The sequence below is a fragment of the Papio anubis genome, chromosome 12 (assembly GCF_008728515.1).
Source record: "Papio anubis isolate 15944 chromosome 12, Panubis1.0, whole genome shotgun sequence".
NCBI lineage: Eukaryota > Metazoa > Chordata > Mammalia > Primates > Cercopithecidae > Papio > Papio anubis.
This window is the reverse complement of record NC_044987.1, coordinates 113,539,493-113,555,343: the sequence shown is the minus strand read 5'-3', so window position 1 is coordinate 113,555,343 and position 15,851 is coordinate 113,539,493. Positions and strand designations below refer to the sequence as shown.

Genomic DNA, 15,851 nt, shown 5'->3' with positions numbered 1-15,851 from the left:
GCTCTCCTATAAGGACGGGAGGCTCACTGCCCCTCCAACCACCCAGTCCTCTTCAGAACAGGTTATGTTTGGAGGGTTTTCCTTCCGTTCCTGAAACACAGGTCCTGGCAATTCCCTCCTGTGCGGCCCAAACCCGGCTGGGCCTCCAACTCCCCTGGGGTACATATTAAAACCTGAGATGTCCCCCATACCCACCCCCCGTCCTGAAGCCTAAGGCTGCAGCCAGCCTGTCATCCTCTTCAGCAGGCTGTGGACCTGGGAGAGCTGGGGGTGGTTTGGGGAACAGGCCCCACCCTGTACGGATGCCTCTCTGTGCTGGACCTGGGGGCACTTTGCTGCCTGACTCCGAAGGTCCTGCCAAGAACCTGGGCCTCCCTGCAAGAAGTGCCAACCAGCTCAGCACCTGGTTCCATCCCTGGGGGCCAGGAATGCGGGAGAAACCCTCCAGGAGGCTGTGCTGGGGGTGGGGGAGGCCTGCACTCCCCAGACAAACTGTAGGCAACACGGCCTCCCATGCCCTCTCACAGAGGCTCCGTCACAGCCGTGGGGTCGGTGCGGACGGTTTCTGAGCTGGGCACTCCCAGTGGCTTTACCTGTGTCGGCCCACCTCACCCTCCCAACAGCAGTCGGAGATGGAGTTGTTATCATGTACACATGGACGTGGAAACTGAGGCACAGAGAGGATGAGTAGCACAGATGGGAACTGGCGGAGCCCACGGGTCTAACCCAGTACCCAGGGACTCCAAGGCCCTGCCCCAGGAGGGCAATGGTGTTAATCCAGTGGTTCCCAAAGGCCTGTGACCGGGAACCCTTTCTGGGCAACACCTCTGTTAGCTCCAGGGACTGAGGAACACAGTATGAGAACACAGCCCTTCTTCCCTGGCTTCAAGGGCTTCACAGGAGTCCCCAGATTTATGGCGCTGCCACACATGGGGAAGGTGAGGTAAAGCCGGGAGCAGGACTTCCTGGGGGAAGGGTGGGTTCCCTGGGGTTGGCAAGGGCTGTGGTGCTTGGAGTGTCATCCTTCTTGTACTCACATGGATCCACGGAGCAATTGGCCGATTGATTTACTGTTTATTGACTCACTCTTCATTCCTGTTTACGGGGCCTCCTGGTGCCAGAGCAGTGCCCTCTGGGGATCTGGAGGTGTGGAGGGTAAGACCTGCCAGTCTGGGCACCCGAGCAAGGCGCTGGAAGGGGTCACCTGTGCAGGTGAGAAAGGACAGCAGAGGCACGGGGCCCAGGGCGGGACAGCCAAGGAAACCAGCGCAGCATAGACCTGGAGTCTGAGCCACACTGGGCCTGGGCGGCGTCAGGTGTGGTGGGCAGAGGGTGAAGCTGCACTGGGGCTGGAGTCTGAGTGGGGCAACGGGGAGATGGGGGGACACAGGGCCTTCCTGAGTGGGGCGCAGAAGCGGACCTGCCCTCCTGTGTGCCTCAGGCAGGCGGCGTGCCAGGCCTTCCCTGTTGCCTCCTAGTCCTCCTCATCCATGGAAGCGTCCTCTGTGGAAACCTGGTTCCCCACAGAGCCTCCCCAGCCCCACCCAGGCTAGGCCCCCACTCAGCCACGGAGATTCCTCCCCACTCCTCCATGAGGCAGGAATATACCAGCCCCAGCGCATAGTAGGCCCTCAGTCAATATCTCCTGGCTGGCTGACTGACTGTGTTCCAGAAAGAGCCCTTGGCAGCCCCAGAGAATGGGTCTCAGGTGAGGGAGTGGGCACCTTTCTTGGGCACCCACTGTGCGCTGGGTCTGAGGGGGAAGTTGGAAGAACAGCCTGGGTCCTTTTCCGGGTGGTCACACTGTGTGTGCCACACCTTAGAGTGGTCTCTTTTGGGCTGCTCCTGCCCCGGCAGGATAGGAGGTGAGGATGGAGGAGGAGGGTGGCGCATAGAGCACCTGTGGGGCCCGCGTAACCCCACCCAGGGCCACCCGCCACCAAGAATTAACTTTGCTTCTTTGGAATATAAGGAAAAACCCGTTAACTGTATCCAGACATGAAATCAGATCTCAGGCAGAAGTAATGAGTTCTTGTTTTATGTTAAATTTAGCAGAAACTGCTATTGTTCTCATGGAAATTTTGTTCCTTCCTGTCCCCCTCCCTTTGGGGTGTGAGAGAGGCAGATGAGGCTCCAGAGCTGAGTGTAATGGGCACATCTAGGGGATGGGGGCGTTTGGGGTGGTGGCATAAGTTCATGTCCCCAAACACCCGGACAGTCCCACTTTTATCCGGGAGCTACTTGGTTGCTGGAGCCTCTTCCAGGATAACCCACAGCTCCTGCTGACACATACTTCTCCATGTAGAGACCCTCTCAGAGTCTGCGTTCAGCTCTGGGTCCCCTCATGGTGACTCAGGTGTCAGTAGACCTCTGGGGCCTGTGGGTGGGGACAGAGGGCCCTTCTTCCTGCAGCAGAATCATTTTGGTTGGGACAGTGCCAGAGCGAACAGTCTCTATCCTGCCCAGCCACCGCCTCTGAGCCAGGGCACCCCAAGAACGGAGCTGACCCTCGGGGGCAAGGCCCGGGGAGGGGTTTGGGCCGCTGAGACCGCATGTGCCCCGGACACCTGGCCCCGGGCCCGTTGGGGTGCCAAGCCGAGAGTCAGCAGCAGAGATGACTGTAAAAGTTAAATCTTTCTATTTATTTCAAGAAAGAACAAGGCAAGTGGACTTGGACATTTTCTATGAAAACAGACAAACAGAAAATATGACCAAGTAGTTAATCACATTCATCTCAACATTGAAGTTTCAAGGCACCTACAAGAAGGAGGCCAAAGGGCGGTTCGCAGTGCACTTTGGTTTGTGTTGTTGTCCTGGTGGTGGGTGTTTGGGCCAGGTCAGCCATCCAGTCGCATGGCAGTGGGCAGTAGCTGGGGTGGTCAGGCCCGTCACTCAGACCCCTGAGACCGCTTCCAAGAAAAAGAAAGGAGACAGTGCTGCACCCGGGCGACTGATTCTGCAGGTGAGGAAGGCTGGGGGGCTTGGGAAGTGGGGGTACTGGCTCAGGAGCCCCTTGGACATCAGACGGGATCTTGGTCACAGGCTTGGGAGAGATCAGGCCTGCTCCCCAGACCCAGGCTTCCTGCCTTCTGTAGAGCAGAAGAAGGACCCACCCCATTCGCTAGGGGCTGGCCAAGGACCCCTCCCTGGTCCCCTCCTCCTCTTCAGACCACCGGGAAGGGGACGACGCTGTGTGCCACTCCAGAATGCTTTACGACGCTACATGAGATACAAATAACCTGTTAACATCTGGAAAGGGAATTACTGTTGGTGGCTCTTAAGACATTCCTCTGCCGTGTTTATAGGGGGTGCGGGCTCTTTTAGACAACTTTCATCTTTGGCCTCCCTGTTCACACTTGCCTCCTGGCTCCAGCCAGCAGAATCCCACAAGTGCCCCTCTCTCTGGCTAGCCTATTTCGACGCCACGTACCCACTCCACCCTCCGTCATCTCTCTCCCCACTTCTCTCCCCCTTGGATGACAAGCCAGGAACACTGCGCTGTGTGGCTTCCTCCCCACGGCGCTCAGCCTCTCCTTATGAGCAGGAAGGCACCAGGCAGGTTCCTCGGAAGCCCCTGGCCGCTTGCGGTGGGTGCCCGGGCGGGCTGCTGGCGGTGTGGAGGTGTGTTGTGTTGGGGAGAAACAGTCTTAGGCTAGTTTTGGGGTTTTGCGGGGGTGTCTTCTCACCTGCGTACTCAGAACTTGTGAAAATGGGACTAGCCCGAGGAGGGGTGGGCTCAGAACATTGCAAGCCTGCGTTCCATACAGGGAAGGGGAGAGAGGCCTGGGGCCGCCTGGCTCCAGGGAGATGAGCCGGTGGCGGCCCCACATCCGCCATGGCTTTGATTGTCGGTTTGTGGTGCGTTTGTTTTTTCCCATCTACAGAGGAAGCCTGAGGAGTTCCTCCAGGTGGGTGGCTCCTGGTGCAGGGATTCTGCGGGGGCGGCAGGCAAGGCAGCAGGTGTTGCCTGGGATCTGGATTTCTTGCAGCGCCTCTGTGGGGCCCTCCCCCAGGTCTCTCCCCCTTGTCATCCACTCGAGGCAAGTCTTGAAGAAGGGAAACTGAGTCACCCACGCAGGTGGGGGCAGCCACCGGATCTCTCAGAGTGGCTACATTTCTCCATCTGGCTCACAGCTGGCAACGCGTGGATCCGAGGCGGGGTGGAGCGAGGTGCTTCCGAGAGGTAAAGCTGCCGAGATGAGCCCTTCTCTGTGCCAGCTGCTGGTGGGGCAGGTGCAGGAGGAGAGAAGCCCATTTGTTGCCAACACTCATGCCTGGGACATCCTCACTGAGTGGGCAGATGGCAAGTGGGGAGGAAGTGAGAGGAGGAGGTGGCCTCATTCCATTGGTGGCGGAGAAAGGATTGAGTACCCCTGTGTGCCAGGCACTGTGCTGGGCCCCAGTGACCCTGGGAAGGGCAAGGTGCTGACTCTGACCATTTACCTTGATGAGATTTAGGGCTGGCGGCAGCAAAGACCTTCCTTCGAGGACTGTCTGGTCTTAGGCTTTGGGCTTTCAGGTGTGGGGAAGCGGGGGGCCAGGGCACTGTGCCCACTCAGATGGCCACAAGTGTTTTGGGGGCTGGCTTTGTTAGGATGTGGGGGCAGTCATCCCACCCACAGGGTGCCCTGTGCCCTCAGTGCCCCCACATTCTCTCCTGGCACAGGCCGGGCATTTCAGTGACAAGGGGTGGGAGGGGACAGTGACAATGATCTCAAAGAGCCAGGCCCTGGCCAGGGTCTCTAGCAGGTACCAGAAGCAGGAGCTGTCCCAGGCAGGGGTCTCCAGGGGAGACGTGGAGAAAAGATGAGGCTTTGGCCCTGCGCGGTGGCTCACACCTGTAATCCTAGCACTTTGGGAGGCTGAGGCGGGCGGATCACCTGAGGCCAGGAGTTCGAGACCAGTCTGACTAACATGGAGAAACCCTGTCTCTACTAAAAATACAAAATTAGCCGGGGTGGTGGCATGTGCCTGTAATCCCAGCTACTCAGGAGGCTGAGGCAGGAGAATCGCTTGAACCCGGGAGGCAGGTGTTGTGGTGAGCCGAGATTGCACCACTGCATTCCAGCCTGGGCAACAAGAGCAAAACTCCATCTAAAAAAAAAAAAAAAAAAAAAAAAAAAGACTAGGCTTTGCTCTGTGGCTTTGGGGGTCTCCAGGCACACCTGCACATCTATTTATGGTGAGAAAGGGGGCCTGACCCCCTGTTTTGGAATTTCCAAAACCAGGGAGAACCCACAGATTAAAAATGCCGAGGGAGGGTGAAGAGCAAAGGAAGGGGATGGAGAGCAAAAAGAATCTGTGAGTTTTTAAAAAGAAGCAAATATGGGTATTTCAGGCACCTATTTAGAACATTTCAAAAGAAACGGTAAATGCTTAAAACCACAGAGTGAAAAGTGCCCCAGGCGCCGTCCACTGGCGGTGATGGATGGATGGATACAGTGGCAGCAGCAGCATAGAATGTGTTGGACTGCACGGGAGGCAGCCCTGGCTTAAGAGACAGGCCCAGGATGCAGTCTGGGCTTCGGAGCCGCAGGTCCCGGGAGGTGCTCTCCGTCAGCCCCTCCGGCGAGCCACAGGTGCTGAGTTTAGACTCTGGAAAGTGGGTGGCGCACATCTGTACTTTCTTGGTGCCTCTTGGACACTGAGAATAGGTATTTTGCAGCCTCTCTGCTGGCACAAGCGGCTTCTTGGTGGGGCTGGATGGTCTGGCTACAGGACTGCCCTGACTTGGGGTTTTCGGGGGATTCTAGTGACTTTGAGCAACACAATGAACATCTCTTGATATCTGCTCCCTTTCAGTGTCCTGGGGGATGAGAAAGCAAGGGTGGGAACCAGGATCTTCTAGTCAAAGCACCAGACCTTGGGAGGAAAGTATCTGCCACGTCCCCATCTAGCGCTTGAATGCTCCCAGTGACGGAGAGCTCACTGCTTGCTTCCTTTGCTGGGCTAGAGTTTCTCTTCCCTGACCTTCAGTTTTCCCTTTGCCCACTCCCCTTTTACTGGCCACAAGGAGTGGACTGGAGACAGACCCACCCAGAACAGAAAGGAAGTAGAAAAGCCCATGACTCTAGAGTCTACTCTCTAAGGACTGGATGGGCCACTTGTCGCAGAGGCCTGAGCCCCTTTCCCTAGGGCAGTGCTGGAGCCTCAAGCCTGAGTACTCTGACCCATTCGGTGTTGGTCTTCAGAGACCCTGGCTCCCCAGAGAGCCAAGCCAGGGCAGGTGCCCCCCACCTCGCACCCACCCCCCCCCCCGGCCCCCGCCACCCATCGAGGCCCAGGAAGTCCCTGCTGTGCAGATAGCCACTTGGGGCAGGTTCATAAACCACGAAAAATCCCCCTTTCCCTTCACCTCCAAGGAGTTTAACCTCTCCTAATCAATTTAGCAGACTCCCTTGGTTGTAAACGGTAACGATTTGCATTTTTGAGCCTTTTTATCCCTCCTTAAGAAAAAAACATGCCTCTTCTCTGCACTCAGGAAGGCCGATGCACGGCTGCGAATCGCTTGTGAGTGCTCGCCCTGGTGCCCACCCAGGGGCAGGCAGCAGCCGCTGTCACCTGCGCCTATCGAGTATGAGGAGGCACGCGGATGCTCGCCACTGACCCTGGCTGTGTCCTGGCCCTGAAAGCAGGGTCTGGCCCTTGGGGGCACAGGTCCCTGCGCCCAGCCCCTCCTGCCAGCACCGCCCCTGCTCTCCCCGTTGCCCTCCCCGCCCCTTCACTCTCTGCCACATCCAATTCTCCTTGTTGTATTTTTCATAAGTGCGAGGCTCAGAAGCCCCTGCCTCCTCCCTGGCACGTTCAGCAGGAAGCAGGTTTCTGAAGTGGGCTGGCTTTGGGACTTGAGCTGCCATTTTCAAGGGGGAGGGTCTGCTCTTTCTCCTCCTCTCCTGGCTCCTTGGCTCCAGGGCTGGAGGTGAAGGAGGGAGGCACAGGTTTGGAGGCAGACTTGGGTCCCGGCCTGTCCTCTGCTCAGGCCCTGACCAGCCCCTCCCACCCTTCAGGGATCCCTCACCTGACTTGGGCCAGCTAGGACCTTTCAGCGCCAGCACTGGGGAGGGGCCCCCACTCGGCCTCTGGAGCACCAGTTTCCTGAGTGACGTTGGACCCCGCCCTAGCACACCCCCACTTTACTGAAAGGGAAACAGAGGCCGTATTCTCACCAAACCGTCTTTCCCTGCACCTCTTGGAAAATATCTCCCTGACCGCCTCCTCGGCTCTCTGCCTGGCTTTGTTCGGACAGGGCTGGGCTGGGCTCAGAGGGAGGGTTTCCTGGACCCCCAGGGGAAGCAGGAGACCCCATGCCTGCATAGAGGGAGGGAGAAGAGGCACAAGGCAGGTGTGGGCTTTGGGCTTTGGGAGAGTCAGCTTGGGCCCCTCCCAGCTGCTGCCATCTTCCCAGGTGCTGTCCCCTCCCCTGCCAGCGTCACCCAGAGCCAGGAAGGTGCAATGGCCCAGCTCTTGGCTCCAGACCTGCATCCTGGCCCTGGGTCAGGGAGACCCCTGGCTGCCGCATATACCATGTTAGCATGGAAGTGGTCTAGCAAGCCCCAGCCTATTTAAAGAAGATGGAGGCTGTGGCGGGAGGCCGTGGGGAGGGGGAAGGAGAAAAGGGAAGAAAAGCAGCTTTTGATGCACATCATGTCTGCGGAATTGAGTATGACTAATTAATAGATTTTATTTTTAGTAATCTCTTAAGCATTCCATACGTTGGGCCCCACGCCTGAGCTGAGCTTACAAGAGGCCTCATTCGCAAAATGCAAATGATTCCCGGCCTGCTGGTGCCTTCTCTCTCTCCTTCCTTGCCTTTTCTTTCCTTTCCTTTCCTTTTTTTTTTTTCTTTTAAGGGGAAATTTAAAGGAAGATTGCCATGTAATAGAAAAGACATTCCAATCACTACATCTAATTACCACGAAGGGTAAACCACTTAACCAAAGAAGTGTCGTGGGCTTTTTTTTATCTTTAACTTTAAACCTGCCTTAAATGCCACAAAACGTACTCATCAGTGCTGAGGCCGCTGAGGTTGTTCTGGTTACTTAGAGGCTGTGAGGGTCAGCCCGGCCGAGGATGTTCCCTTGGAAATGTCAGCTGTGCACGGGAGCCCGGGAGAATTTAGACAGGCCCGGGGGAAGGCAGGGTGTCCTGAAACATCTCCTATCTTGTGGTGTGAGACCAGCTGGGAAGAGCTGGGCCAAGAGGGGATGGGGTTTCAGAACGGACCTAGCTTCTGGCCCCCTCCCTGGCTGAGGGGGCTGTGATACAGCAGATATTTGGGGGCTTGCTCTGGGAAAGCCCAGAAAGGACCCTGGGAAGGTGTCAGGATTGCTGAGGGGCAGAAAAGATGAGAAAGTCAGCTCTAGAGCTGGATCCCAGGGCCCTGACTGGGTGGAGCTTCCACCTTCATCCGCACTTAGAGCTCCGGGGGTGGGTGATCCCTGCAACGAGGCAGGCAGGGTCTGGTAAGAGGGGTTGAGCCCCGCGCTCGCCCAGTTAGTGCAAGAACCAGGAGCAGGAGACTCGTGTGGTCCTGGGGCCCAAGGAGCTCCTCTGGGGCAGCTGCCAGGGATCCTGCCTGCCTGGGCCCACTCTGTGCAATGCGGGGGAGGAAGGCTCATCACCTAGGCCTTGTCTGGGAGGGCGTGGCTGGGCACAGGCTGGCTCCCAGCTCTGCCTGCTCTCTAGCACTAAGTCCCCCGCACTCCTGCCCCAGCCAAGCGGGACCTTCCCAGGCAGCTGTCAGTCCAGGCCACCTACTGTCCCCAGATGCCTTCCTAAACACTAAGGGCATGACCTGACCTGTCTAGGGTAAGGAGAGGAGACAAGGGGACCTAGGTGAGGTGGGGGACAGTGTGCTGGCAGCACCGTGTTGCAGATGGGTGGCACTTGGGGAATGGCAGTGATCAGAGTGGTGCCCTTCAGGGAGGGGGGGCTCATTTTAGAATCAGCAGAGACCTGGGACTTCTGTCCCCCATGCCAACATGGCACACCTCGGGCACTCTCTCCTCCCAGACAACCCAGTTGGGCCCTTCTGCTCGTCTCAGGGCGGGGGGGGCCGTGGTCCACAGGGAGGGCCTACTTTTTTTTTTTTTTTTTTTGAGATGGAGTCTCACTCTTTGCCCAGGCTAGAATGCAGTGGCACAATCTCGGCTCACTGCAGCCTCTGCCTCCCTGGTTCAAGTGATTCTTCTGCCTCAGCCTCCCGAGTAGCTAGGTAACAGGCGCCCGCCACCACGCCCAGCTAATTTTTGCATTTTTAGAGAGACGGGCTTTCACCATGTTGGCCAGGCTGGTCTCAAACTCCTGACCTCAGAAGATTGCCTTGGCCTCCCAAAGTGCTGGGATTACAAGCGTGAGCCACCGCGCCTGGCCTGGGGCTTTTACACAGACCTGACATTAAGGCCTGGGGAAGTTTCTCTCTTGACCTTATTGTGTGAGAAAATGATTCAGGCAGGAAAAGGAAAAACACGTCTAGTTTCGAGTGAAAGGTGCCCACGCTGCTTGGCTGTTCCCCAGGGCTGAGGAGTGGACCTGTTCTGTGGGCTAGCTCCCCCGGGGCCGTGCTGGGAACCTGCACCCGTCCTTCCACTTTCCACGTGGCTGTTGTGTCCGCTCCTTTCAGCCTCATCTCCTCACTGAAGGCGCCGGTCGGGCCTTTTAACGGAACCCCTGCCCCGCTGCTGCTTCTGCCTTTGCTTTCGCACGGCGGCGGAGGCCGTTTGAAAAGAGCACCACCAGGCGCTCCCAGCCTTCTCATCCTCCTGCCCTCGGACCAGCATCTCCTCTTTGACGTTCCTTTTCCTCGGCGCAGAACAAGCAGCACAGTGACAGATGGTGACCCGGGCTCCCCGAGTACTGGGACACAGGCTCTACTCTTCCCCCCTCTCCGATTCGCTGTCATTATTTCATCATCGTTTTAATCTCATGGCTCACCACACTGCACTGTCAGTTGATAAATGAATGATAGCGACATAGATTCCAGAGAGAGGAAATAAAATCTTAACTCTTCTGAGGGCCCCAGCCAGGGCCCTTTTGGAGGCTGGCATTTTTAGAAAGAGATCTGGCCTCTCCCTCTCAAGAAACAGAGTCCCAGGGGTGGGCCCAGCTGAGTTTTCTACGTTCAGGGAGGGACTGCCGTCACCCAGGGCTTTTTTGAGAATTTTTATGTCTCTTTCTGGGCTTTGTTTGAGCAGCCATGGAAACCAATAGGTCTAATCAGCTGATATTTAAAAAAAAAAAATCCCTGCGCTAATTACCCGTCCTAGGAGGAAACATTCAGCACATGGTAAATGCTCCAAAAGTAGCTGTTAAGGTGATTGCACGTGGTGGGGGAGGGAGATGAGGACACTGGAATCAAATAAAGCTTTTATCTAGATCAGAAAGGACAGCAGCCCAGCGCTGGCCAAGCTGAGCTAGGGTGGAACTAGAAGCCCCTGCTGCGACGCCTCCCTAAGCCACCCGTCTGAGACATACACGCCTCAGCCTTTAGGAACAGCAGTAGCCCCCAGAGACCAAGTCTCTTCCCCCACCTCACTCCCATCCCCAACACACCGTCTACTTACTCAATGATCTCTAGGAGAAAGCAACACTTTCGCAATTCTATTGTCTCAGAAAATGGTAAGAACTGACCCAAGGAGAACGGTAAGGACCGTGCATGTGGCTCTGTCTACCCATGTGTACTTAGAGACACTGCGACAGGGATAGACAGGCAGACAGATGCACCTCCAGGTGGCGGGGAAAGCTACGGCTTCCGCGGGGGCTTCTACAGGAGAGCGTGGTGCATGGAACTGAAGAGGGCTTCAGCCTAGGGAAAAACAAGTTTGTTTGTTTTTTAATCAACTACATGATTGTTCAAAGAATGCAGTGAAAGACTCCATGTTTCTGCAAATCTGCAAGGGAAATGGTATGGAATGAGCCAGGGGAGAGATTTCAGGTCCGTATCTCCAGGGCAAAAGATCTTTTCTTCCCTCTCTCCTTTGTGAGGAGCCTGAAAACCTTCCATCGCGTTGCCAGCGAGTGGCCAGCAGCGGGAGAGCTGCGTGGGAGCTTTGAGAGCTGGCTGCTTCTCCCTGGCGGTTCCTTTGTGACGGCCCTGAACAGAGCATGAGGTGTCCACAGATGTTGTACAGGTAGTATCCTTCCAGTTCAGGGAAAAAAAAAAAAAAACAACAAAAAACCCAACCCAGCCCTTCCTGTGATATTATTTTTAGTCCTTCCCTCCCCAACTGGTATAACTCGGTATAAATTATGTCTTCAACAATGTCGAATTCCCCCTCCTGCCTTCTATTCTTTAAAAAAAAATTGTCACGGTTGTGTTCTACAAAATCGTCAGCCCTCCCCAAACTTTGCTTTCTGCGGGGGAAAGTCATCCGTGGAATTTCTCTTCCTTGCTCTCTCAGGTTGCAGCAGGCTGGGCAAAGCCATGTGGCCACGCCAGGGCAGCTGGGGCTGGGGCGAGGCAGCCCAGGTGGGCGGGCATCATGTGTAGGAGTAGTCTATGTCGGGGATGCCACCGTCCCGGTAGCCCCGCGTGGTGCCGTAGCCAATGGTGTGCGTGGCCTTGCAGAGGCTGCTGCCGTTGGAGGGGAAGATGGTGTGGACCACGTACTCCTCTTTGGCGCGGTACGGGTTGATGGGCAGCATCTGCAGGCCGGGCCCACGGATTTCCAGGATGGAGTTGTCCTTCTTGGTCCCCGACTCCATATAGTCATCCTTTTTTCTGCTGCCCCGGTTGTAGGCCCTCTCCCGGGTCAGCAGTTCGCCAGCTTGGTGCACGTACCAGCAGATGGCCCCCAGGACCAGGAAGAGGAAGACCAGAGCCACGGCCCCACCGATGATGCCCGCCAGGGGCAGGCCCGCCATGGGGCCGGCATTCTGCTCCTGGTTGAGCGTGGTGGTAGGGCCGTAGCTGTCAGCCGTCTCTGCCTTGGCACACACGGGTGTCTCGTCAGCTACATAGGCATTACTGGTCTCCATGGTGACCATGCAGATGATGTAGGTGGACTTGGGCTCCAGGGCCGTCAGCAGGTACTCTGTCTTGTCCCCCTGCACCAAGGTCTCTGTGATGGAGCCCACGGCCGGGCTGTGGCCCAGGCGCAGCCAGCTGAGCCGGAAGGAGGAGGCAGGGAGCGTGGCCTTCCACGTGATGCGGATGGAGTCTGCTGTCAGGGCCTTCACGTGGATGGCCAGGGTCTTGGCACCATCACCCGTCGCCATAGGGTAGTCAATGTTGGAGTCGGGGATGCGCAGCCCTGGCCTTTTGGCCTTGAGGGTAAACAGGGAACCCTGGGGCGTGGTGGCGGAGGCATGGTTGCTGGCCGTGGTCTTGGCAGCCGCGTTGGCCACGCCACCCTGCGACCCCGTCTCAAAACACTCGTCCATCTCGCTAGTGATGTCCTTGATGGCCATGCCCCGGACCTTCTCAGGGCCCTGGCACATGAGGCCCCGCACGTTGACCACGGCCGCCCGTGCCTTCACCCAGTCCCGCAGCCACATGAGGTTGCAGCCACAGAACCAGGGGTTATTCCTGAGCAGCAGCTGGGCTAGGTTCCCCAGGTCGTCGAACAGGCCACGGGGCAGCGTGGTCAGGTTGTTGTTGGACAGGTCCAGCCGCTCCAGCTCACGCATCTTGGCCAGCGTGTTGTAGGGGATGTGGCTGATGGCGTTGTCCTGCAGGTAGAGCTTCTGCAGGTGGGCGCTGGGCAGGTTGAGGGGTGGTGCGGCCAGCGAGTTGCGCACCAGCGAGAGCTCTGTGAGGTTCTGTAGGCGGCTGAAGGTATCGTCCGCGATGCGCTGGTTGGCCAGCAGGTTACCGTCCAGCACCAGGCGCCGCAGGCTGTTGAGGCCCTTGAAGGCATGCAGCGGGATGGTGGAGATGCGGTTGTCGTCCAGTCGCAGCTCCTCCAGCGTGTGTGGCAGCCCCGAGGGGATGCTACTCAGGTGGTTCCGGCTCAGGAAGAGCAGCTTGAGCTGTTTGCTGTCGGCGAAGGCGTCCTCCTCAATGCTGACGGTGGACACAGAGTTGTCATCCAGGTGCAGCTTCTCCAGCAGCGGGATGCGCGCCAGCGAGTCCCTGGCGATGGTGCGCACGTTGTTGTCCTGCAGGTGCAGCTCCCGGAGGGAGCGGGGCAGGTTGATGGGGAACTCGTCCAGGTCATTCTCGTACAGGTAGATGACCTGCACGTTGACCTTGGTCTTGAGGTCCTGGGGAATGCCGGCGTTGTTGATCTGGTTGTTCTGCAGGTAGAGGGTGGTGGCATCATCAGGGATGTCTGCGGGGATGGAGGTGAGTCCCCGGTCGTTGCAGTAGATGAAGCCGTTGTCACAGCGGCACACCGAGGGGCAGGTGGTGCTGTCGATGACCTCCGTCAGGAAGGCGATGAGCCCGTAGCAGAGGAACAGCCAGTCCCGCAGGTCCATGGTGGCCGTGGTCATCACGACGGTGGCTGTGACAGTGGCAGTGGTTGTGGTGGTGGTGGTGGCGGTGGGGTGTGCCACCACCATGGTGGATGGCTGGGGGTGTCCAGCCCCACCTGGCCTGGAGCCTGAATACCTGCAAGGAGCACAGGGCGGGGTCAGTGAGAGGGAGGAGGCGACAGTGACCCCAGGAACGAATCGTTCACCCCTCCCGCCTGCCAGCCTGCACAAGGGGTGGCCGAAGTCAGGTCCTGCGGGGTGCGGTCAAGCTGGAGGAACGGCCTTTGTGCCAGGTTTATGCCACAGGTGATTGCTCCCGCCAAGGTCGGAGTCTAACAACATCTGGCTAACGTTAAATCGTATCGGGAGCCAAGAGGTTGCCCATTAATGAGACGCACGCTGCCACAGCCCTCCTGAAATGTGATCCGGAGCCTCGGGGAGGTTAATTTAGTGAGAGCCATGCGGCAGGTTTGGTTTCTTCTCTCAAGACTTCACACAAAGCCAGTCTTTATGGCCAATGCTAAAGGTACCAGTCAATATGGATGGGATGGATTTAGGGCGTGTTTTATGGATTCACAGCCGCTGTTTCCCTGGCACCGCACGAGGAGCAGGCATTGCTATCTGGCTCGGACCCAGGGTTCAAAAGGAAAGCTTGTTTCTGGAAGGCCCAGGAGCTCAAAAGGGGGGCGTCGCCAGAACCTGCGAGAACGAAGCTGTCAGTGCCATCACTGGCGAGGAGTGCAGAGCAGGGAGCTTCATTGTCTGGTGTTAAAACAACATGTCCTGTTGTCACTCGTACATTCTACAGACAGAAGAATGAGGTGTCAACAGAATCACTTTCTCATGTATTTACAGAAATCTCTTTTCATCAGAGGTGCCTCCCTGGCCCTGGGTTTCGAGTTGTGTGGGAAATTGTCCCACACCTTGCCCCTTTCTCAAATCATAAACAGACCTTTTTTTTTTTTTTTTTTTTCCTGGAATAGCTGAAAGTTTAAAGGAATGAGACAAATAAAAGGAGGGAGGCATTTGTACTCTGAGGGAATTGGCTGCAAGGTGTAATTTCAGTTTTCACAAATGGAAAAATTGCAGCATAGATTTTTCTTATATTATTTTACTGTTCATAGTGGTAAAAAAATCAATTAAAGAGAAATTATCTTTCAGTCTCAGTGAGGAAGGTGTCTTCATGCAGCCAGCAAAAGTCTGCTGTAAAACGCTGGGTTCACGGAGGCTTTTCAATGATGGGACAAGATGGTCTCTCAGAGCCTGAAGCCCCAGCCTGGGAGGGCAGCCCTGGTGTACACAGCAGAGCCGGCACCTGCCCACTGAGCCAGCAAGGACCTTACTTCCATGCCCCAGGGACTGAACACCTGTTTCTCAACCAGGCAAAACTTTCTGTCTTCTCTGTCCTTCTCTATTCCTGGCTGCTTTTTCTTTCCATCACGCAAGTTACTCTTGCAGGACCCAGCTCAAATGTTACCTCCTCTACTAGGTTTTCCTGGGGCCCCAGATAAAGCTTCCCTCTGTTCTGCCCATCCATCTGTCCACCCACCCATCCACCTACCATCCATTCATCCATCTGTCCATCATCCATCCATCCATCCATCCACCCACCTAACCATCCATCCATCCATGCATCCATGCATCCACCTGTCATCCATCCATCCATCCATCCATCCATCCATCCATCCATCCATCATGCATCCAACAGAGCTTTATTGAGAATCTACTATATTCCAGGCCCTGTTGTAGCCACTTGGGATTCCTTTCTGATGGGATGGATGGTAGCTCAAACTATAATAAAGACTTTGCTGAGAACTTTCCTAATATTTAAGTCATTTAACCCTCCCAGCAAACATGAGGTCAGTGCCCTTAATCCCACTGAGCAGATGAGAAAACTGAAGCTCAGAGATGTTAACTTACTCAAGACTACTTGAGAACCAGGTAGGAGGAACCTAGGCCATCTGGGGAGGAGGCCAGAATCTTGGCAATCTTGAGGCTGGAGCACTCTGTGGGTTGCAGGTCACACTGTTTGGTGACTGGTGTTTTCATGTCACCAAACTGCAAGGGCAGGGACTGTGGCCAAGTGTGGCTTTACATCAGTGGCCACCCGACGACAGAATGGGCCCCGCCATGGTGAATGCCTCTGCCACTCACCCCTGCACACTCAAAAGCTCCCTTTGCACTTACAGGGTCTCTGCCCAGACAGCCACCACAGTCATCAAGGTGGCTGCCAAGGCCCTATGCAATCCTGTGTGGCACCCCCATTGGCCTTGTCCACTACATTCCCCTCTCACTGACTGCAGCAGCCAGGCAACCCCTGGTATCCCCAGGGCCCTGGCACATGCTGTGCTGTCTGCCCAGACAGCTCATCCCCAGATCCATGCCTGCATCTCCTTCTGGTGAGGCCTTTCCTGGGCACCCTATCAAGAATTATA

At 56.5% G+C, this 15,851-nt stretch overlaps 2 protein-coding genes across 5 annotated transcripts in view; one reads left to right on the top strand and one right to left on the bottom strand.

Annotated features, from left to right (window-relative positions):
* Positions 1-15,851, top strand: part of MACROD1 (mono-ADP ribosylhydrolase 1) — a 169,104-nt gene that overhangs the window by 37,939 nt on the left and 115,314 nt on the right. The gene's annotated exons all lie outside the window — the stretch shown is intronic.
* FLRT1 (fibronectin leucine rich transmembrane protein 1) overlaps positions 10,814-15,851 on the bottom strand; it is an 82,920-nt gene continuing 77,882 nt past the window's right edge. For both annotated transcript variants that reach the window (XM_031653660.1, XM_003909634.5), the window contains one exon: positions 10,814-13,552. In XM_031653660.1, coding sequence (XP_031509520.1) covers positions 11,479-13,503 — 2,025 coding nt within the window. In that variant the 5' untranslated portion in view covers positions 13,504-13,552 and the 3' untranslated portion in view covers positions 10,814-11,478. The remainder of the gene's footprint in view (positions 13,553-15,851) is intronic.